The sequence below is a fragment of the Taudactylus pleione genome, unplaced genomic scaffold, assembly GCF_031769625.1.
Source record: "Taudactylus pleione unplaced genomic scaffold, aTauple2 ptg000037l, whole genome shotgun sequence".
NCBI classification, from domain to species: Eukaryota; Metazoa; Chordata; class Amphibia; order Anura; family Myobatrachidae; genus Taudactylus; species Taudactylus pleione.
In genome coordinates this window covers 17,551,815-17,574,520 of record NW_028284439.1, presented here as the reverse complement: position 1 = coordinate 17,574,520, position 22,706 = coordinate 17,551,815, and the positions used below count along the sequence as shown (strand labels likewise).

Sequence of the window (22,706 nt, the reverse complement as noted above, 5' to 3'; positions counted from 1 at the left end):
CTACTCGACAATAGGCAAGCAGCTTGGTGAGAAGAGATCAACTGTTGGCGCAATAATTAAAAAAATGGAAGAAATACAAGATCACTGACAATCTCCCTCGACCAGGGCTCCATGCAAGATCTCACCTCGTGGGGTATCAATGATCTTGAGAACGGTGAGGGATCAGCCAAGAACTACACGGGGGTACCTGGTCAATGACCTCAAGAGAGCTGGGACCACAGTCTCAAAGGTTACCATTAGTAACACACTACGTTGTCATGGATTCAAATCCTGCAGCGCCCGAAAGGTCCCCCTGCTTAAGCCAGCACACGTCCAGGCTCGTCTAAAGTTTACCCGTGACCATATGGATGATCCAGAGGAGGATTGGTAGAATGTCATATGGTCAGATGAGACCAAAATAGAACTTTTTGGTATAAACTCCACACGCTGTGAGGGAGAAGAATGATGAGTGGCAACCCAAAAACACCATACCCACTGTGAAGCATGGGGGTGGAAACATCATACTTTGGGGATGCTTTTCTGCAAATTGGACAGGACGACCAATTGAATGGGGATATGTATCGTGACATTTTGGGGAAAAACCTCCTTCCCCTCAGTAAGAGCATTGAAGATGCAACGTGGTTGGGTCTTCCAGCATGACAGTGACCCCAATGGGTCGTATCGTCCGATTCTCAACCTCAAAGCACTCAACAAGTCTTTGCGGGTTTCGGATGGAGACCCTACGGTCCATCATTCTGGCGCTGGAAACTGGGGACTACATGGTGTCATTGGACATACAGGACGCTTACCTGCATGTCCCTATTCTTTTGCGCCATCAACAGTTCCTCAGGTTTGCAATCCGCAATGACCACTTCCAGTTTCGGGCGTTACCTTTTGGCCTGGCGACAGCACCACGTGTTTTCACCAAGGTGATGGCGGTCATGGCGGCTTCTCTGCGGCTGCAGGGAGTCCGCATGTTGCCGTACTTGGACGACCTGTTATTGGTGGCAGGATCTCCAGAGCTCCTGTTACGCCACTTGGACCTGACCATTGCACTGCTGCAACGGCACGGCTGGCTAATCAACTGGCAGAAGTCCACTCTAATCCCATCTCGGAGGATTCTGCATCTTGGAGCCTTATTGGACTAGGGATAGCAAAGGATCTTCGTGACGGAGGACAAGATCTCTGCTTTACAGTCAAGGGTGCGCAGTTGTCTGCACAGCCGCCGGGTGTCCCTACACTCGGCGATGAGGTTACTGGGCTCCATGGTGTCGGTGTTTGACATGGTGGAATACGCCCAGTTTCACTCCAGACCTCTGCAGCACCTGATCCTGTCCAAGTGGAACGGGCTGCCTCAGTCTCTGAAGTCCCAGACGATTGTGATCACCCCGGAGGTTCGCCTGTCCCTTGCGTGGTGGTTACAGACGACCCACCTCAACAAGAGACGTCCGTTCTGTGTTCCAAATTGGGTCCTGTTGACAACGGACGCCAGTCTTAGGGGCTGGGGAGCAGTTTCGGGTCCACACTTGTTCCAGGGCAGGTGGATGCCGACAGAAGCGGAGCTTCCAATAAATATCTTGGAACTCCGTGCGGTCTTCAATGCTCTCCAGCAGGCACATCGGTTTCTCCAGGGTCACCCCGTGCAGGTCCAGTCGGACAACGCTACCACCGTGGCCTACATAAACAGGCAAGGAGGAACTAGCAGTCGGGCGGCTCTCATAGAGGTCTCTCGGATCCTGGTTTGGGCGGAGCGCAATCTTCCGGCCATATCAGCGGTCTTCATCCCGGGAGTGCTAAATTGGGAGGCGGACTTTCTAAGTCGCCAGGACGTTCATCCGGGGGAATGGTCCCTGCTCCCGGACTTTTTTCAACTGCTGGTGGGCAGGTGGGGTCTTCCAGAGATCAACCTCATGGCGTCCCGGCACAACAACAAGTTGCCGGTGTACGGGTCTCGCACAAGAGACGAAGGGGCGTCTCTTGTGGATGCTCTGTCCGTCCGGTGGACGTTCCGGTTCGCATACCTGTTCCCTCCGGTCTCCCTTCTTCCACGGGTAATCCGGAAATTCAAACAGGAAGGAGGGACGCTCCTGTTGATAGCTCCCGCGTGGCCCAGACGGCACTGGTTCTCAGACCTTCAGGGTCTGTCCGTAGACAGTCCTCTGCGGTTGCTGCTACGACCGGACCTTCTGTCTCAGGGTCCTTGTCTTCACCCGGACCTGACTCGGCTGTTTTTGACGGCGTGGCTGTTGAGACGGCCATGCTGAGGTCCCGGGGAATTTTCCAGCTCTGTGGTGCGTACCATGTTGCGAGCTCGGAAACCGTCTTCCGCGAGGATATACCATCGCGTGTGGCATACGTTCTTCCAGTGGTGTCGACCGAGAGGTTATGCACCGCGGGAGTTTCGTCTGTCTCGGATTCTCGCCTTTCTGCAAGCGGGACTAGATCATGGGCTTCGCCTTGCTTCTTTGAAGGTACAGGTTTCGGCCCTATCTGTCTGGTTTCACCGTAGGATTGCTACAATCCCGGATGTGCGCACCTTTATGCAAGGTGTTCTCCGCATTCAGCCGCCCTTTGTTCCACCTGTGGCGCCTTGGGATTTGGCTGTGGTCCTGAGGGCTCTCCAAGGACCGCCGTTTGAACCACTGGGCTCAGTGGATCTTAAATGGCTAACAGCTAAGACTGTTTTCCTTCTGGCTATTGCTTCGGCCAGACGTGTTTCTGAGTTAGGGGCTCTTTCTTGTAGACCCCCTTTCTTGGTTTTTCATGGGAAAAGGGCAGTGCTCCGCACTCGGCCCGAGTTTCTTCCCAAAGTTGTTTCCCAGTTTCATGTTAACGAGGAAATCGTTGTTCCGGCCTTTAACTCACCGGGTCTTTCCGTGGGTGAGGCCTCTTTGGATGTTGTGCGGGCCTTAAGGACTTATGTTGACCGCACTTCTTCGTTTAGGAAGTCGGACGCTTTGTTTGTCCTCTATGGCTTCCGTAAAAAGGGTTGGCCTGTTTCAAAGCAAACTTTGGCAGCCTGGATCCGTATGGCTATTTCTGAAGCTTATCTTCATGAAGGCCTACCGGTTCCTCCTTCTCTGAAGGCTCATTCCACTAGGTCTGTGGGTTCTTCGTGGGCAGCTCGACGTGGTGCCTCGGCAGTTCAGATCTGCAAGGCTGCTACGTGGTCCTCTGTCCATACCTTCGTGAGGTATTACAGGTTTGACACCTTCGTCTCTCAGGATGCTTCCTTCGGGCGGCGGATTCTCCTTTCTGCACAGGAGCGTCCCCACCCTTAAAGGATACTGCTTTGGGACATCCCCAAGGTATACTGTGGATACCCTATGGACCCTGAAGTAGAAAATGAGATATGGTAAGAACTTACCCTTGTTATCTCTATTTCTACGAAGTCCATAGGGTTCCACAGGACTCCCGCCCTGTCGCACCTGTGCTGCAGATGGGCTTTGCTCTGGTCACCGGTTTTCCGTCTCCCTCTGGTGAGAATGTGATTCTTGTATGTGTCCAGATCTTTGTTCTCTCTCTTCCTTCTCCTCCTCCGGCCTATGGCTTGATAACTAACTGAGGTGCCTTGGCTCGGGGGCGGGGTATAGGAGGGGGACCCTAGTGCATCCTGGGAGGCTGAAAAGCTTAACTCTATGGTGCCCAGCGACTGACGTCACACCTATACCCAAGGTATTCTGTGGAACCCTATGGACTTCGTAGAAATAGAGATAACAAGGGTAAGTTCTTACCATATCTCATTTTTTTTTTTTTCCCGAAAAAATATACAAATAAATTGTTTAAAAATCATACAATGTGATTTCCGGAATTTTTTGTTCTGATTCTGTCTCTCACAGTTAAAGTGTACCTATGATGGAAATTACAGACCTTTCTCATCTTTTAAAGTGCAACAACTTGCACAATCGGTGGCTGTCCAATACTTTTTTGCCCCACTGTATGGGGTACATTATAATATAGCCCTTGTTATAATACTTGCAAAGTATAAGTACACACACAACCATCTCCAGACATCTTCTGTATAAAAATATTGTGTGGACTAATAGAAAGATATTTTTATATGTATGATTGTGATATCCCATTGTTCTTTGCATTGCTTACACTATGGTTATTACATGGTATGACTATTTGCTTTTTTTTTTTTCTAGAATGAAGTGAATGCAATAAAGTGGGATCCCACTGGTAATCTCCTGGCATCGTGTTCTGATGACATGACATTGAAGGTACACTTAATAAAATATATACTTTGATTTGTTTATAAAGTTGTGAATATCAATTCAAGCAGAGTAGTTATCAAATTGATACAATTTCTTTAGAAGATCAGCAGTTGAGGAACCTAGCTATTCATCTGTATACAATGTGTTCTTGCTCTCAAAAGTTCCATCCCTTCTCTTGGTGCTCTATGGAAAAGATTTAATTTTAATGCAGATATATTTGCTGACTTCATGTCATTAAAACTTTTTCAGAAGCTTAGAGTGATAGATGTGATTTGATGTCCTTATCTGTAAATTGATTTTAAATGCCTTACATTAGTAATGTTTTTAAGTTACTGGTAAAATTGTACATTTATTATAGGGAAATGTATAAAATTAATCTGCAAATTGAGTATTGTAAACCATGAAGGCAAAAAATAGGTTATTCCACACCAAATCAATAGTTTCAACCTGATCGTTTCAGATTGTAATGAAATTTGGTATATTAATTGATGTCATGGGTGTAAAGAACCTCCAAGTCTTAGTTTTGGTTTTGAAGTTATATGCCTTTTAATTACAGCAGTTAAGAATTTAATAATAATCAATCTCAGGGAACGAGCGCTATTACATTATTAAGACACACAGAAAACAGAAATTATATGTTGTATTTAATAGAGTATAAGTAACACATCATTTAAAATGCATTAAAGAATTAGAAGCGAAAAGCCGTTTCCACGGAAAAATATCGCGGATCGGGGCTTTTCACGTGGTTGGAACTTATCTCCAAATTTAATTCCAGCGGGTTTTCGCCTATGCAGAAAGTCAATGCAATGTAATAGTCAGAAAAAATTTGCCTAAGAAGAGCAGGAAAAATAGCGGGAAAAGAAAAAAAGTGCAACTTTTTTATTTTGGGGTGTAAACGTGGGGAAACCACTCAGTTGTCCGTTGGGGGGATGTCCCAATGGTTCTGTGTCAAAAAATCAAGGGGAAAAACTTAACACCCCAAAAAAGTACTTTCATTTTGGGGGCGAAAAAGTGGGGGGACAAACATATAAACCAGCGAAATATCCTCCTTAGGGGTCTGCAAGGATGGGTCAGGTGTTTTGGGGATTGCAGGTGCATGCAACAAGTGCGTTCACGTTTTTAAAATTTTCACTTTAGAGAATTTAAAAGATGCTAGCACCCATTTTCAAGAACCCCAAATTTGACTGGATTACTTATTTTTACCAAAAGACCTTCTTAATGCCATTCTTCACCACTTTTACAGTGTCACTAATAACAAGGATTTTAAACAACTTCAGTATCCCAAATAGTTTTATTAGGCTATTGGAACACTTCTACATTGATCCCCAATGTTAGTGCATCTTTTTGATTTGATTTCCCGTATTTTTACATTACTTTTTGCCTGATAAACATACGCCGCTTGCTGTTTTCACCTGGTTAGTAATTGAATAGGGCGATAAGCGGGAACACGCACGATATATTTTCGCGGCAAAAACACACGATGTGGGCGTAAAGTCGGGTAGGCGGAACTCTTTTGTGGAGGAGAAACTAATTTAATACCGCCCTTAGTTGATTATTCTGTGTTGGACTCTGTTTACAATTGCTTTTTATGATTTTATTTTATTTTAGATCTGGAGTATGAAGCAAGACAGTTGTGTTCATGACTTACAAGCACACAACAAAGAGATATATACCATCAAATGGAGCCCCACTGGGCCGGGAACAAATAATCCAAATGCTAATTTAATGTTAGCAAGGTAAAGCACATGTGTGGTCTTGTGAATTTGGCTAGGGTTGTTTTACACTGTAACACATAATGTCTTGTGCTTTACATTTTACAGTGCATCATTTGATTCTACAGTTAGATTGTGGGATGTAGATAGAGGAATCTGCATTCACACACTGACTAAACATCAGGAACCCGTGTACAGTGTAGCCTTTAGTCCGGATGGCCGGTACCTGGCCAGTGGTTCCTTTGACAAATGTGTACACATCTGGAATACACAGGTATGATTTTGTCTACATACATCAAGAAAGGTACATATTGTTAATGTAATGTAGTGTAATGGGTCCTATAACATACACAATGTATTGCCCTAATTCCTCCTTCTGCCAGGGAATCGGAAAGTCAACATGTTGGAAATCCTCAATTCACCAATCCTGACCAAACAATGGTCCTGATTATCAAGTCAGGTATTTGTCGAGTCAGGTATTTTTAACATGCGGTTTTTCACCAGTCCACTGAGAGGTCACAACCTCAATCAGATTGGCAGAACAGAGAATCGGGGCCATAGATGTATGACCTGCATTAGGATAATTTGTTATTGCAGGATGTCCAAGTAGATCCTTCACTTTCTAACACATTATTCAACTAGCATCAATATGTAGCTGCAGTGTTGGTTAGCGAGGTGCCAGGGGAACCTTGCGGCCATTGCAGCTAACTGAATTGCCTCCTATGATTTTCTAGCTATATATATATATATATATATATATATATATATATATATATATATATATATTATATAATGCATTTAAGTTCTCCCACCTCGTCTGTTTGTATGAGAAATTTTATAGAGGACTGTATTTCTGTAAATATTATGCAGGGAAAAATGTTATTGAACATTAAGTTACCTAATGCATTACAGGAAGTCGGATAATTAAAAGAAGATCAAAGACCGACTTCATTAAAACCTGACATTATTTCTAAATGGCATTTTGTGTGACTGTCCTAAGCTGGCCACACATCAGCCCAACTTTCCTCCAACTGACCAACCGTCCAACTTGTCTGTCCAACTAAAGCTGGCCATCCACTATACAATTTTCTGTCAGATATCTGTCCAATCTGGCTGGTTGGAATGAAAACCTGGTGATGTATGGGAACAAATGACAGTCGATCGTATGGTTTTAAACACTGAAAAAAGGACAAAAAAATTTTTTCAAATGGTTAAATGTGTGTGTTTTAACCAATTTGTCTGAACAACCATTTTTGGCTATTTTTCAGTGTTTGTGAGCAAATGGACGATTGTGATTTGCTCCCATACATTACCAGGTTTTCATTCCAACCAGCCAGATTGGACAGATATCTGACAGATAATTGTATAGTGGATGGCCAGATTAAAGGTGCGTACACACGGGACAATCTGTTCAGCAAACGATATCGCTGAATGATCTCCCTTGAATTTCCCGGTGTGTTTGATGAACGATATCGTTCATCAACACACAAGATATCACCAACGATAAACGACCAACGATCGCAAACCCCTAAGGAAAATGAACGATCTCGCCCAGGTTGGCCTGCATGCATGGTTGCCCAACGATATAGTTATCGTCCATGCGGGAACACGCATCGTTGGTAGGTCGTTGGGTACATAAAAATGCATGATATAACGATGAACGTTTATCGTTCATATTGTTGATGAAAGTCGTATTGTGTACGCAGCTTAACGCTTCCCCACACATCTAACCAACTTTTCATCCATCCAGCCAACATACCAACTTTTTTTTAACAGACCAGCCAACTTCTGTCCAATTTATGTCACAGAAATAGGCGGGCAGTGACTGCCTTATTCTGCATGTTTTGCTGGTTATGTCTCTGCTTCCATTCTCTATACAAAACACGGAGGGGGCTGTGTTTATCAACTGTCTGCAACTTTGCTTCAGGTGCTGGCAGGAGGGGAGGTGGGTGAGGTTAGGGCAGGAGGATGTTGGTGAAATAAAGATGGGTACACACTAGGTCGATGGGCACGCCGACCTATGTGACGATTGGTAAGTGTATACACACTTACCAATTTGTCTGCCTGATGTATACACATATATATATATATATATATATATATATATATATATATATATATATATATATATATATATATATATATAAAATCGGTCTATCTCCGATTATGTATCGGCCATCTGCTCGGCTGTGCATTGAGATTGCATAGGTCTGTGAATGATGTAGTTCGGACATATCCGCCGTACACACCCGGCGATGCACTATAGATATATTGCCGTTCGTGTAATTATGTCAGTATGATTTATAATTCTGTTAAGAACAGTGGTCTGACTTAACATTTTGAAAACCTTTTACACCTTCATTTAACATACACACAAAATAAGTTGTATTCTGAATAGTGTTGTCGTCATTGTCCATTTAAGTTGTACACATATGGCCTCTTATAAATTAATGTTGTCCACAGCCCTATGGTCTTATTTTTATTTTATTTTTGTGTTTAAGAAACTGATCTTAAAGCTTCCTCAGGTTAATCAGATTGGAATGTTTTTGTTTCTTCATGTTTTTTTTTATAATTATTTCAATGTATAGAATACTGTGTTAGAGAAGCATCTTCATACAACTAGCCTTAATACCCCATGCATAGGGTATTGAGGCTAAGTGTATGAGGACACCTCTGTAACACAGGACTCTAATAAAAAAAATAAATAACAACATGAAGAAACAAAAACATTCCAATCTGATTAACCTGATGACGCCTGGCTTGAGTGAGCCGCCGCATAGTGACTTTTTCTTTAAATTCATGTCTTATTTGCTCAACAGACACAGTGAAACACCACTCAATCTGTACCAGAGATGCCAGTCTGCGACTTAAAACGTGCAGGGATTAGTTTTAAATATGTACGAAGTCGCAGATGAAGCACAACGGAATTTGACGTGAATAAAAAAAAAGCTCTGGACGCTGCATTGTAGCACTTCATACACAGATTCAGACCTATTTGCGCATAGATGTACATGTCGCATAATAAATTAGTGCAGTCTTGTTAAGCTGTTATGTCTCATCGCATTGCGACTAAGGGGTCAATTCAATTAGGTGCAAGTTGCTATTTTTTTGCAATCCAATTAGCATCTTGCACTGAATCAGTCAGACTTAATTCACATCTTTCCATTCGCACCTCCCTGAGGGTGAGAGATGGAAAGGAAAGTCTTTATTTTAAGGTTAAAATTTCGGGACACTGTGCTGAACCCCTTGGACACCCCACCTTAATGACTAATTAGGCATTTGGAAGTTTCCAATTAGCTTGATTAGTCCAATAATTACATGTCATTTTTTGGGGTTAAAAAAAAAAAAAGTCCTCAAATTACACCAAAATCAACTTGTTTCGTTAGTTTAGGTACCCAAAATTTAATTGCAATATTTTTATAATTAAAAAATATTTTTTTATAATATTTATTGTAAGATGCCCTCAAAGTACCCCAAAGTCAAATTTTTCCTACTTTTTTTTTGCATTTTTAATTTAATTAGTTTGAGATTAAATGAAAAAAGTTAATTTATCATTTTCTTGCATTTAAAAAAAAAAAAAAAATCAGCCTTTTGACACCATTTCAAAACCTACAGTACCTTCCTAATGCCCACAAACAGCCTTCTATATGGTCCTGTTAAAGAAATTATACATTTTGGGGGGTCCAGGATGGTGTCTCCACTTTTTCATGCACTTCTCTCAAATCTCAATTGGCAGTCATTCCGCACCCCTCCATTGTGAGTAGTGTGAATAAGCATTTTATTTTTGGATTGGAGAATTCTCGGGAGCGCGCTTCGATGCGAAGTCTGCAAATTTCAGGGAACAAACTACTCGCAATTCGCACCTAATTGGATTGACCCCCTAAGATCCACATATTTAAGAGAGACTCAAAAAAGACGCTTGATGCATGCAGAGTTCCCGGGACCTGGCGCGCCTACGAGGGCTGTTTGATGTGACTCTGGCAATTGAGTATGAGGGCACATCTGTATATGATGCTCTGAAATACCTGTAAAGTGTTTCTTTACATGTTACCTTAGACTGTCCATTACTGCATGTTATATATTTAATGTTTCTCAGTTGAGAAAGCTTGAGCAACTGTATATGTCAATGTCTGCTTTAACTGCAGTCAGTATGTCTTTGTTACAGTAGTAAACTTTCAGAAAGTTGAGTCAGTACATCAGTTTTGAAAGTTAGGCAATTTTAAATGACAGCACAGTTATTATGCATCCGATATCCCCATACATAGTATTAAATGTATTAAACAAACCCATTTCATCATGTTAAATAGCTTTTTTTTTTTCCCCTCCTTCAGACGGGTGCATTAGTTCACAGCTATCGGGGAACAGGGGGCATATTTGAAGTTTGTTGGAATGCAGCAGGAGACAAAGTTGGGGCAAGTGCATCAGATGGTTCAGTAAGTATGAAATATTTTTCACACATCTAAACCCTAAAAAACTCTTGCATTGCAAATTGTGTATTTTAAAGTACATGTTTAACTCATTCAGGACAATTGAGGCCAAATTGAGTAATGCTCATTAATTGAAGTCATAAATGTTATATTCTTTTAATTTTAAAGATAGTCAAATTATTTTGAAGCACCATATATCTGGTTGTGATCAAAGGTGGCATTCTTCTATAATTCTCCCCCCCTCTTCCTTTGTTTTCCATTTTATTCTCCGTGGAGTGACCCTTTTAGAATAATCCTTGTAGTCTTGGGGGGTTCTATTGCAAAACTGCTCTTTTGTATTTACTGCAGAAGAAAAACATAAAAAAATGCATTTGATTTGTAATTTGCCCGCTAATTTTAATGCCTCTTGTAGAGCTGCAAAATGCTCGCATTATTATATACACCTGAGCGAGAACCAGAATCATCATCAAATTCTATAACAGAAGTGCAATGCTTCAAAACTACATTCCGAAGCTACAAAATGCTGATGTTTTCTCATCTTATGTGACCAGGGCCGGCTCCAGCTGCACGTGTCTGAAAAGGGGGCATGGCCTGATTTCTATAGGCCACGCCCCCTATATGGCATTAGTGGGGGGCGTGCCCATATGGCATGCCTCCTATTCACGTCAGGCTGGGGGAAAGCTCAGCACTACGTCACCAGCTGGGCTTCCCCCAGCCGTCTCCCAGCACTGAATGAACGTTGCATGCGGCATCCATTCAGCTTCGCCAGCATCCAACCTCCATGTAGGGACCTCCTGACCACCCGCGGGAAACTTTGGCCCGCGCATGGAACAGCAGGACAGTGCACAAAAAATGGGACTGTCCGCTGAAATCAGGATGGGTGGCGCCCCTGTTCGACCGCAGTCGTCGAACACCCCAATAGCCTGCCCTGTATGTGACATAAGGTGCCGTTACCAGAATGCTGTCCCAAGAAAATGTGTTGGTCACCATTGCTCTTTGTTTGTGCAGCACAGTGAGGTAAACAGGACATGTGTACTGTAAATCATGCACATACAATAGAAGCAGGCCTAGGTTGGGAGAGCCCTGCACATGAGAGATTTACAGTCTAGCTAGAACAAGAGGAGCAAGTGTGTCACAGAGTGTAGACTATGACAGTTGTGCAGATGTATTAGAGTATGTCGTATACTGTAGATGGGAATAGGGTAAGCTCTAATAAAGAGATGGCTTTTCAGCAAAAAGATAAAGATTTAAAGGCTGTCTGAGAAACTGGGTATTCCATAAGCGGGTAGTGGTACGAGAAGTCTTGTAGGCAGCAGAGAGATGGTTTCCAGACATGAAATTCTGGTAAGAGGTAAATCTAAGGGGAAGATGAGGAGTTACAGTACTTTGAGACTTGAGATGTATGAAGGGGTGGTTTTGAAGGCTTGTTAGGGTAAGTGTGAGTAATCTGAATTGAATTCTGGAGAACACAAGAAGCCACTTTCCTCCATACCATTTGTGAAATGAAAAGTGTTAAGAACTATTGATACCTATTTCAACTGCTCCTGCTTATTCACAACAGTTATGCAGTGTAGGGATTTCTGCTGCTTTTTTTTTTTTTTTTATTCGAATGCAAAGCTTTCAAAAGTTTACAACTTTTTATAGAAATGTGTATGCAAATATTATACCACAAAGTTAAACTAACTTGCAATTTTCTTGTTTTTAAAATAGGTTTGTGTATTAGACCTACGAAAATAGCGCTGCTGGTTGGAAGCCATGGACCGACTATGAATGTGTACATAGCCAAAATGACTGTCCCTGACCCATGTACTGCTATAGTCCCATTTAACCATGGCCAGTCCACTACAGCCAAACTGAAATTAATGCTATTCTTAGATATTTAAAATAAATTTGCAAGCAGATCCCTGCAAAATGTTGCACCTCATCGAGGACAAAGTTCTTGTGTCACATCTGGTTAGTTTCTGTGTGCTGGAAGCTGCTTTCTTCACAACATCAGGAGAGGAAGGGAAAGGCACCGGACATGCGCGCATAGAGAACTTAAATGTACCAAATTTTGAAGATGGTGGTCAAAATACATTCAGCATTTTTTTTTACTTTTCCCATCCTGAATACGTTTTTATTTTTGTCTTTTTTTTTTTAAAGTCCGTTACCTGTACAGAGAACACTGGCTATTTACTTAAGCAATAGTTTGTTCTTTGGTTTGAAACATTACATTTGGGGCTTAGGAAGGAGTATCTGATGGCTGCATAGAATAACCCTTTTTCTTCATTTATTTACGCCGTTGACTTTTGCTTTGTATACAGTAATTCGATTGTTCACAGGAATAGAAGACAAATTTGACTTGGTACAATAAATGTGCAACATAATATAATGCTTGTACCAGATGCAAATTGTCACAATGAGCTCAAATACCAATTGCAGGTAAATTTCTGTTTTATTTTATGGTGACATAGCGAATGCTTTTTTGGGACATAAATCTGCCAAAACTGAAGGGCATAAATAATAAAGATTAGACAGCTGACACAATTGTCTGTTCTTAAACCATACACGTGCTATGGTTTTCTTGTGCACTACTGTGATGGGAGCAAAGCACCCCCTTATGTTTGACATATTTTTTGTATTATAACTTGCCCACATTTTTCATGATGTCATCCCATTATGAATCAGGAAGTTTTTAAAGGATACTAGGAACACATGTATATTCAATAAACCAACATGATGGGAGTCCTCAAATTCCAATGTTAAAGGTATATTGAAACACTATTTTTGTTAATTTGCCATAAAGAGAAAAGTACCCTTGTATACGTATATTATTACCATTGTCCAAGTGGTTCATCAAATTCAAATTGACGTATTTTAAGCCTTATTTTTAATGCAGGTCTTAAGCGATAAGCACCTGTTCCACTTTAGGCTGATCGTTCTTTTATACATTGAATTTCAGCAACTAGTTAAGAACATTTTAAAAGAAAACATACATGTTCTATGCTGCTATTCAAAATAGTAACTATGACTGCTTTTTCTCCCCCGTTAGATTTTATAATGGTTTTCATATTGTATGTAAAAAAAAAAAAAAAGCATAAAAATTATATATATATATTAGAAACAAACCTTGCCACCTCTTGAATTTAAACAGCATAGTTGAGCTATGTTTCCTGTTTTCAGAAATGGTCTGGTGGTTGGATGAAATGTTTAAAAAAAAGTTCTAATACATTATTGTAAATCAAACAAGCATGGTAATTTGTCACAAGCCTTTTATCTGAATTTTTTTTTTTTTTTTTTATTAAAAATGTAGAGACTATAACCACTTAAGGACCATAAAGATCTGCATGACTGGAGCAATTGTAGAGCAATGTACTGCAGAGGACGTTTCAAACGCTGTGAAAATAAATATGCACTACACTTGTTTTCTGAATATTCTTTATAGATCAGTGGTCCCTTAGTATGGTGTCATTGTAAAACAGTCTATAGCAAACTCACTTTTGGCTGCAGACCATTAAAATATTTTACCAAGTTGTAAATTGGTTTAATTTCACAGGCATTTTTTCCTGTTTTCTGTTAAGAGGCATGTACCTTCTTTATCTGCTGAATGCAGAATGGTGTTGTGCAAGTAGTAGCACTGCCACAATTTTCCTGGTGGGCAAGAGGTTAGTTTTCTTTTAAAACAATTTGTGCACAGATTAATGGATTTTGTGTGTCCCTTACTTTGATCTAGGAATTGAATAAATTACTTTTTGATGCTGCTTGTTGCCATTTGCATGCATGTAAGGAAAGTAACACACTTCCTGGAGTGCCATTATGGCTAATAGCAGAAATCGGGAACTACATTATGCTGTTTCGCGATGCTATGTGGTGTATGGAGAAAAACAGTGAACATGTTTCTGCATCTGAACGTCACCAGTTTTAGGTGTTCTATTTCAGATGTAGAAACCTTTTATTCTTAAGAATTGTAAATTTCTAAGAGGGGAAAAAAATACTGAATATCTCTACACAAAGAAATAGAAAGTTTTGCAAATGTATGTTTAAGCATTTCTTCAGAAATCCCTTTTTGTCTTGCTTAGTTTCCCTGGCCTAGGTTTTTTTGTTAGATTTTGGTAGATTAAACCTAAATGCAGCTAGGATGTTTTTAATATGAATGTTTTCTATCATCGTTGAATCAATCTTCATTTTATGGCCAGTGGCTTGTTTGGAAATTTCTTACAACATTTTCAATATGCCTGTATATTTACTTTAAAGTCCACCGCTGACCACTTTTTTTTTTTTTTTTTTTATGCATTGTTACAATGTAAATTTTTTTTTTTTATAGTTTAAAAAGCTAAATAAATATCTGTTATCTTTGGTAGAAGACGATGTATGTGGCTTATGTTAGAGAAATGTGTGCAATAATGATTAAGAAGCAAGCGCTCCCAGGAAAAGATATAAATAAGGTTTTATTGTGTTTTTTCCAATGCTGATACACTTTGATTGAAGTAGTATCACTGCCTTTGCGCAATCTTGCCCAAACGACACCATTTATTTTTCATATTTTAAAAACCTATTTACATGCCTAAGTGAAACAGTTTAAGTACGTCTGATTAAGAGTAAAATATAACATTCAGAAGTTTTTTTATTTTACATTTTTTGTAAAGAAAAACACGCTATGGAAACACTGCTAATTAAGTACTGCTACATTCTAAAGGAAATATTGCTTTCATTTTTTTTTTTGTTCTTATTACTTCAGCTCTTCCTAGTACGAATAACTCCCAACTGTTTAGATTTTATTTGGAAATTAAAACTTGTGTTCTGCTTATCCTCCTACAGTGGTGCTTTTTATCTCACATCCTTGTAAATATCCACATCCATTTTTAGACCAGGTGACTAGGTCACCTTTTCTTTTCTTAATTCACTTCCTGTGCAGCCATCATTGGTTACCTATCTTACACATTTTAAACAAGGGATGTACAATTTTTATGGACACATTGCAAAAGTATTGGCATAGTAGTGGAATCCAACAATTTAATTTCTCTGTATAGGTGTGATCTATTTCTGAACCCACAATTCCTGTGGGTCTAATTCTGTGAGCCTATCAGCAGCACTGGAATCACAAGTCTGCATCATTTTTTGTGCTATTCAACTAACCAACATGAACCAGCCCCCTGCATTTTTTTTTGTACTTGTCAAATACTTTTATTGTTTGGTTTTCATGATAATGTGTCTAACAAATGACTTTTGGTGTTTGTACTGTCCTGGACCATTTTAATTACACTTTGATGTATTTTGGTTCCACATCACAGTTTTCCCAGTTCCCCTGTCCCCACTTATCCTTGTTTTTGACACATTTTTCTGTTGCATTTACCTTTTGCATTGTATTGCTCTGACAACTGTAATTTGAATCAGATCTGAAAGAGGTCCAGAATAAAATATATTTTGATATTAATACTTTGTAGTTTTAAGTTCTTTTTATTCCCCCACTCAGAATCTAATTATGGTTTTTCATTATATACCAGTTAGAGGAATGTGTATATTGTATTCATTGTTTTTGACTTAATAATAGTACAATATACTGTTAGATTTTGATTTTTATAGAACACTGTCAATTTTAATCTGTTTAATTTGAATTAAAATCAGGCTAATTTAAGGTGCAAGCTTAGATGATTGCATTAACTATTCAGGATATTAAGTATCTGTTGCTATTTTCACGCAGAACCTAGTTTCAAGAAATCCAAGTATTAAGCAGAAAATGATCATGGTCATTTCAGCACAGATAAAAGTGAAGGTGCAGAGCCATAAAGCCAACTCACAGCGGTTTGGATTTTATTTTTAGAGTACCTTGTTCTGCAGGTTAAGGTTAGAAAAATCATTTGTGCAGACTTTGATGGTTGTAAAGGAAGACTAAAACACTTCATCAAGTGTAATGTAGTAAGACATGCACATGCTCCAAGGTAGTACAGTGCAGCATATAGAATACAGGATTACATACCCAGGATAGTGATTATATTTGAATTGAAATGGTGATGTATTTTTTTTCATCTTGTACTTGTATTTCTGTGCATTTTTAACATTTTATTAATCCAACAGCTTCTTAATGTCACTAAAGTGATCAATTATTCTTTGAAACAAATTGCACGGTCCTCACAAATAGTTTTTTGAGCATTAACCTTACGCATGCATAATAACTCCTATATATACACCAAATTGCCTAAAGTATGTAGACATCCCTTCTAATTAGTGTGTTTGTAATTGGTGTGATTCAAATGCCCAAACAGGTGTACAAAATGAAACTAGAGCCATGCAATCTCCATAATCAAACCTTAGCACTTTAGAATGGGTAGCACTGAAGAGTTGAATGCCTTTCAATGTGGTGCTGTTATAGGATGCCACCTTTCCCGTAAGTCAGTTTGTCAAATTTCTTCCCTGCTCGAGATTCCTCAGTCAGCAAGTGCTCCTGCATGTTTCCAATTCACAATAATATTGAAGTCGCAAAGCAATGGGCCATACAGAACAGAACCACTGAGTGCTGAAGCGCGTAGCTTGTACAAATCTGTCCTCTGCTGCAGCAGTCACTGCGAAGTTCCAAACTGCCTCTGGAAGCAACTTCAGAACAAGAATTGTTTCCTAGTAAAATTATGGATTGGGTTTTTCATTGCTGATTAGCTACACATAGGCTGCCTATCGCCATATGCAATGCTGGTTAGAGTGACAAGTCATGCCTTATAGTCTGACAGATTAATCTGTTTTGGCATATGCCAGGAAAATGCTTCCTGCCTGAATGCATACTGCCTACTGTAACACTTTATGCAGGCAGAGTATTGACCTGGGGCTGCTCTTCATAGTTCAGCCTGGGCACCTTACTGTAGTTCCAGTAAAGAGAAATCTTAATGCTACACCATATAATGATATTCTAGATCATTTTGTGCTTATAACTTTGTGGCAATAAGGAAATGCTTTTTCCTATGACATGAAAATGCACCCCTGCACAAAGCCGAGGTCTTCCACTTTTCCTGTGGAACATCTTGCCTGGCCTGCCCAGAGCTCAAATCAGTTGTACACCTATAGGATGCATTGGAACACAAACTGTGAACCAGGCCTTGTCACCCAACAAAAGTGTCAATATGCAGCCAGCAAAACTACAACTATTCCATTAAATACAGAAGATAAAGAACCGATCAAAAGCTTCATAAATTGTAATTCAAACTACTCATATTTATTGAAGTGTGGTTGTGACTTGTTACATTGGCATGACCACCAGAGCCCTTAAACTGAGATTAATGGAACATTGTAGAAATATTAAGTGTCCAAACACAGTATCTACAAAAATGTTGGCAAATGTCATAACGGTGATTCTAAAACATTAAAACTAATAGGAACTGAACATATCTCAATGATCAAATGAGGTTGAAGATAGATTTAGGAGATTCTGCAAGCCTGAAAGATTTAAGAATATTAAGTTCTCTGTATCCTTATGGCTTAAACAAAACGGTAGAGCAAAAAACCTATAGGACTATCTAAACCTCTTCCACCTTGATTAGAGATGAAATACCTTTGGTTTTCCCAATTATTTTCCACCTGGTATGAATAGGACTCCTGGTCAGTCCCATGTAGAACTATGTATATTACATTCTCCTTCCTTAATTATGAATAACTTTGCCTATGAGATTATTTTTAATAAAAATCACTTATTTTTGATCCTATATACAAAAGACAAAGTGTATAACGTGTAAATAAAAACGTCACAGATGTTTAGTTATTTATAACTACTTCTATTTAAGAATTGTTTTTGGAAATACGACTCAAGGGGGCCCATACATCAGCAATCAAAGAATGATTCACAGGTTTTTTCTCCAATCCACCAATCTGTACCCTTAGATCACAGAAATGTTTCAGTGATTTGCAAAACTTTCAGGAAAGACAACTGCCAATCTTGAAAGGTCCATTGTTTTTACTACTAACGGTCGACAAATCATCTGATCCTTAGCATACACTATCAATCTATAGCCCTGATTGGTCTATGAAATCCAACATGATAGACAACCTGATTTACTAATTGAGATCACTTTTTAGTTGGAATCGGCGAATGGTGTACCCCATACATTGAGGTTTTTTTTTTCCCCCAACCATCTGCAAAACGGGAATTGTTCCAATCCATCGCAGAGGTATGGGGCCTTAACTTTTGCTGTATGATGTGAATCTTCTTGTATGCAGTGTACTTTAGTAATGTCAGAGACATATATTTTAAAGTACTGGAAGATTGACAAAACTAATCTTTAAACTTATTTTTCCTAAATATCTGAGATAAATTTTTATAGGGCATCAGTTGGGACTGAACCAGTTTATATTAATTTGCACTGACAAAGTGCAGGATTGCTTTCTAATTACTGATCGATTTCAGCTGGTGTCTTTTGCTTTCCATACCTTTTTGCACCTCCGTTTCTTCATGTGTTCAATACTTTTTCCCTGTGTAATTTTGCATTATTACACACTTGAATTTATGGACGTCTATGGTTTGATTTCTTTGCATGTGTGGATTGCATGGGTTGTTACTGACATTTGGTGAAAATTTCATTACAATAGCCCCAATGCAAATATATTTACTGAGAAAAATGTTGATGTGTTCAATACTTATTTTATCAGCTGTACATTCTGTGTGCGATTGCGGGTGTATCTGTATGTAAAATGCTAAGTTTGTATCACAGCCGCTGACATGGTAAAATAGCATTTCGCATGCAGATACAACTGCAGTCGCACACAGAATATAGGCATGCTGTGTGAATAAGACGCATTTGAAGTTAAAAAGTAGCACAAAAAGATGCTCGCTGCTACAGAGTCACACGGAGCTCCTGCCTTGTGTACCCCGATTTGTAGCGCACAGAGGATAGCGGTACTGTATGTCGACACATCTGTATGTATTATGTTGATAACTATATATTTCTACTATATAATTAACAACAATTGCTGATATGACTACTGACTATATTGTACATGTAGTATCTATAAATATAAATTGCAAATGGATACTCAGGAGAATGTTCATAACTTAGTGGATACCAGCATATCAGCTAGAAACTGTCTCCCCTTCTCCCTTAGTCACATGGTGTTTGTTTACCCCACATGACTGGCTTGAACTTCGGGTCGGGGGGATATATAGATAGATATATATACACTTCACACTATTTATGCCTAATGAATTTAATGCATTGTTTTATAGACAGCATGTTAACTATCTGAGCTTATATTTAGTAGCCATTTTAGAGTCCGAGTATAAAGTACATCTGGCACTAGGGAATATATCTTTGAAAAAGCTTCCAGTTGTATCAGCGAAATGCGTTAGAATCCTTACCTTGCCAACAGTAATTTCTGCCTCCACTTTATCGGCTATTTGACCATATCAAATCTGGTCCTTCCAGCATAAAGATCGCAGTACTAAACAACCAGGGGAACCATTCACTGTACGTTGGACTTCTTTGCTAATTTGGACCCTTAAACATCTCCATGGAACTGGTAATATTATTAACCTAAAGCTGGACATTTGCTTTAGTGAAAGTGGCATACACCCATTAAAACCCTGTCATGAAACTTTTTTAAAGCCTAATTGGAGGATAAGCAATGCCTATCGACATTATCTTTTATATATATATATATATATACACAAAATGTCGATATACCTGGCACTCCCAATAACACACTGTAAATATCTGCTGCCGGTGCCTTCACAAGAAGAATTGATACGATGTAGCAGAGTGCGGCACTCTGGGCATAAATAAGCACACAACTCACGGCTGATATGATCAACGTTTCAGTTCTGCCAAGAACTGAAATGTTGATCATATCAGCCGTGAGTTGTGTGCTTATTTATGCCCAGAGTGCCGCACTCTGCTACATCGTGTGTATATATATATATATATATCTGCTGATTACTGCTTTCAAAAAGGCTTTTATATACAGTATGTGCTGCTATCAACGTTTTTATCATTAAGTTGCTATAATTTCCAATGATTATGCATACTCATTATTCATTAAATGTCTATTGAGTTGGTTTGTGTGAATTCTGGAACTTTTTAGGCCAAAGACCTTATGTGCATTGTTTTTATCCTGTTATATGGTTTTGCAGTGTTAACCTTAGTTTTACTTTTTATTTTATATGGTCTATTTTCCATTGAATATAATGTAGATTTACAAAATGTGTACGTAATATGATACAGATGTTAAAAGGTATGAAAATAGGTGGTTATTTTCTGGTAAATTGATATATAGCTTGGAGGCCATTTTCATATTTGTGGAAACTTTTTTCAAAAACACATCAATGAAGGGGAAATATGGTAGGTGAACTTGGATACAACAACTTTTGTTACTGATCACTGCACAAGTGTAACATTGTACAACAAAGAAATATTTAGTCATACTGTTTTTAAGCTACACTATTTGTGCTATATGTATTTCAGTATTAGTCCTAGTGAAAAGCAAATTTAAAACTTTATATCTTTTTTGATACAACATAACAGTTGTTTCAGATAAGAACACAGAACAAAACATACAGCAACCAAAAGAGTACGATCTCAAATAGTGGCCGAAACATGAGAGCGATTCTCTTGTTGCTTGTACTCCTTTTCTGGGGTATCTCTTGTAACTGTCCAATAATACAACAGTAGCCGGCAAGCATAGGAGCATTGCACATACACGGATATCTACGTTCCATTGCTGAAATGTCTTGGTTAAATCGCTCACCATGCTTGTCGCTCACTGCACCGCAGTTGTCGGGGAAGAAGTCCAGCTGAGAGTCGAAAGTGGATTTTGAGTGGCATGTTGCAACCTAACTAATGATTCTTTTCTAGAAGGTTGTTCATATTTTCAACATAGTCTCCAGCTCTTCTGTTTCCCAAGAAGCCATGCATAACACATTTAAAGGCTTCCCAAGCCGCTTTCTCATTAACCTGGAGGTTAATGGTTTTTGATCAAAGCTTTCATCCTTAAGAAGTTGACAAATTTACGTACCAACAAAGATTCCTTCCTTAACTTTAGCATCACTCAGAAGTGAACATTTTCCTCTCAGGTACTTGAAAACGTCTCCATCTTTGCTCATCCCCTTTACAAAGTTCTTCATAAGTCCATGTTTGATGTGTAATGAAGGCAGAAGAATTTTGCTTTGATCAACCAGAAGCTTGTGAAGGACTTTTTCCATGGCCTACAATGACTCGGCATTCCTGTATTCAGATTTTCTTCAGGGTCCATAGGGTCCACGGGATCTACCTTCGGGTATGTAGTTGAAGTGATCCATTGCACCAAACAGCGTACAGCTTTGCATCTCCCAGCATGCACAAGTCCTATATCTCTCCCCCAGCCACAGACATTCAGTTTTTTGTTTGGTGCAAGGCAAATATCCAGACGCACAGTTTCAACAGCGGGACTATCCCAGGCTTTTTTCTTTTTCGATTTACTTTAGGTTTTTGAACTTCTGAGTTGGCAGTATTAGGCGCCAAACACGATGCATATACTGTGACTCTACCTCCGCCAATGTCGAAACGCCAGTACCGCTATATGCCCTGAGGATTTCGGTGTAACTCAGCGTGGCTTAGCGTCATCGCTGGGGTCTGGACTGCGATCGGATTCATGGATGATTCCTCATGTGGGGAATCATGTGCGGAGCAGTTCTGGCATCTGGTGTAGGAGATGCATCAGAGGCAGCTGTGGGTGAAGGTCTTGGCTGGCTTTGACGGCATGGCTCTTGAGTCTTCCGTCTTAAAGGCCAAAGTTTTCTCTATTTCTGTGATCCAGACGATGCTTAGGGCAAGGTAGCCTGCTTCGGCCCGCAGCTATCACAGGATTTGGCATTAATTTTTTCTTTGGTGTTCCAACAGAAAATATGACCCTAAAGTTTTCAGGGTCTTGCGAGTGCTTGCTTTTCTTCAGGTGGGTTTAGACTTGGGTCTTCGCCTAGCTACCCTGAGAGTTCAAGTTTCTACATTGTCCGTATGGTTACAGTACAGAATTGCTCCCCTGCCGGATGTTAGAACATTTTTGCAAGGGGTTCTATGTCTGCAACCTCCATGTGTCCCTCCGGTGGCACCATGGCATTTATCTTTGGTTCTCAGGGCACTGCAAGCTTCTCCTTTTGAGCCCTTGGGTAAGGTGGACCTTAGATGTTTGACAGCAAAGACACTTTTTTTTCTCCTTGCGATTTCCTCAACTCGCAGAGTTTCTGATTTGGCAGCACTATCATGTCGCTCTCCATATTTGATTTTTCATCAAGATAGAGCGGTTCTTCGTACTAGAGCGTGCTACCTTTTTAAAAGTGGTATCCCGTTTTCATATTAATGAAGAAATTGTAGTCCCGGCCTTTCAGTCTGCAGACCTGTCTAAAGATGAAGCTTCCTTGGATGTGGTTCATGCCTTATGTATCT

General features: G+C 39.7%; 1 protein-coding gene across 9 annotated transcripts in view; it reads left to right on the top strand.

Moving 5' to 3' along the window:
- The window catches only part of TBL1XR1 (TBL1X/Y related 1), a 205,127-nt gene extending 189,379 nt beyond the window's left edge, over positions 1-15,748 (top strand). For all 9 annotated transcript variants that reach the window (XM_088452418.1, XM_088452424.1, XM_088452417.1 and 6 more), the window contains 5 exons: positions 4,128-4,202; positions 5,805-5,932; positions 6,017-6,182; positions 10,240-10,341; positions 12,046-15,748. In XM_088452418.1, the coding sequence (XP_088308544.1) occupies positions 4,128-4,202; positions 5,805-5,932; positions 6,017-6,182; positions 10,240-10,341; positions 12,046-12,072 (498 nt within the window). In that variant the 3' untranslated portion in view covers positions 12,073-15,748. The remainder of the gene's footprint in view (positions 1-4,127; positions 4,203-5,804; positions 5,933-6,016; positions 6,183-10,239; positions 10,342-12,045) is intronic.
- Positions 15,749-22,706: the final 6,958 nt, after the last annotated feature.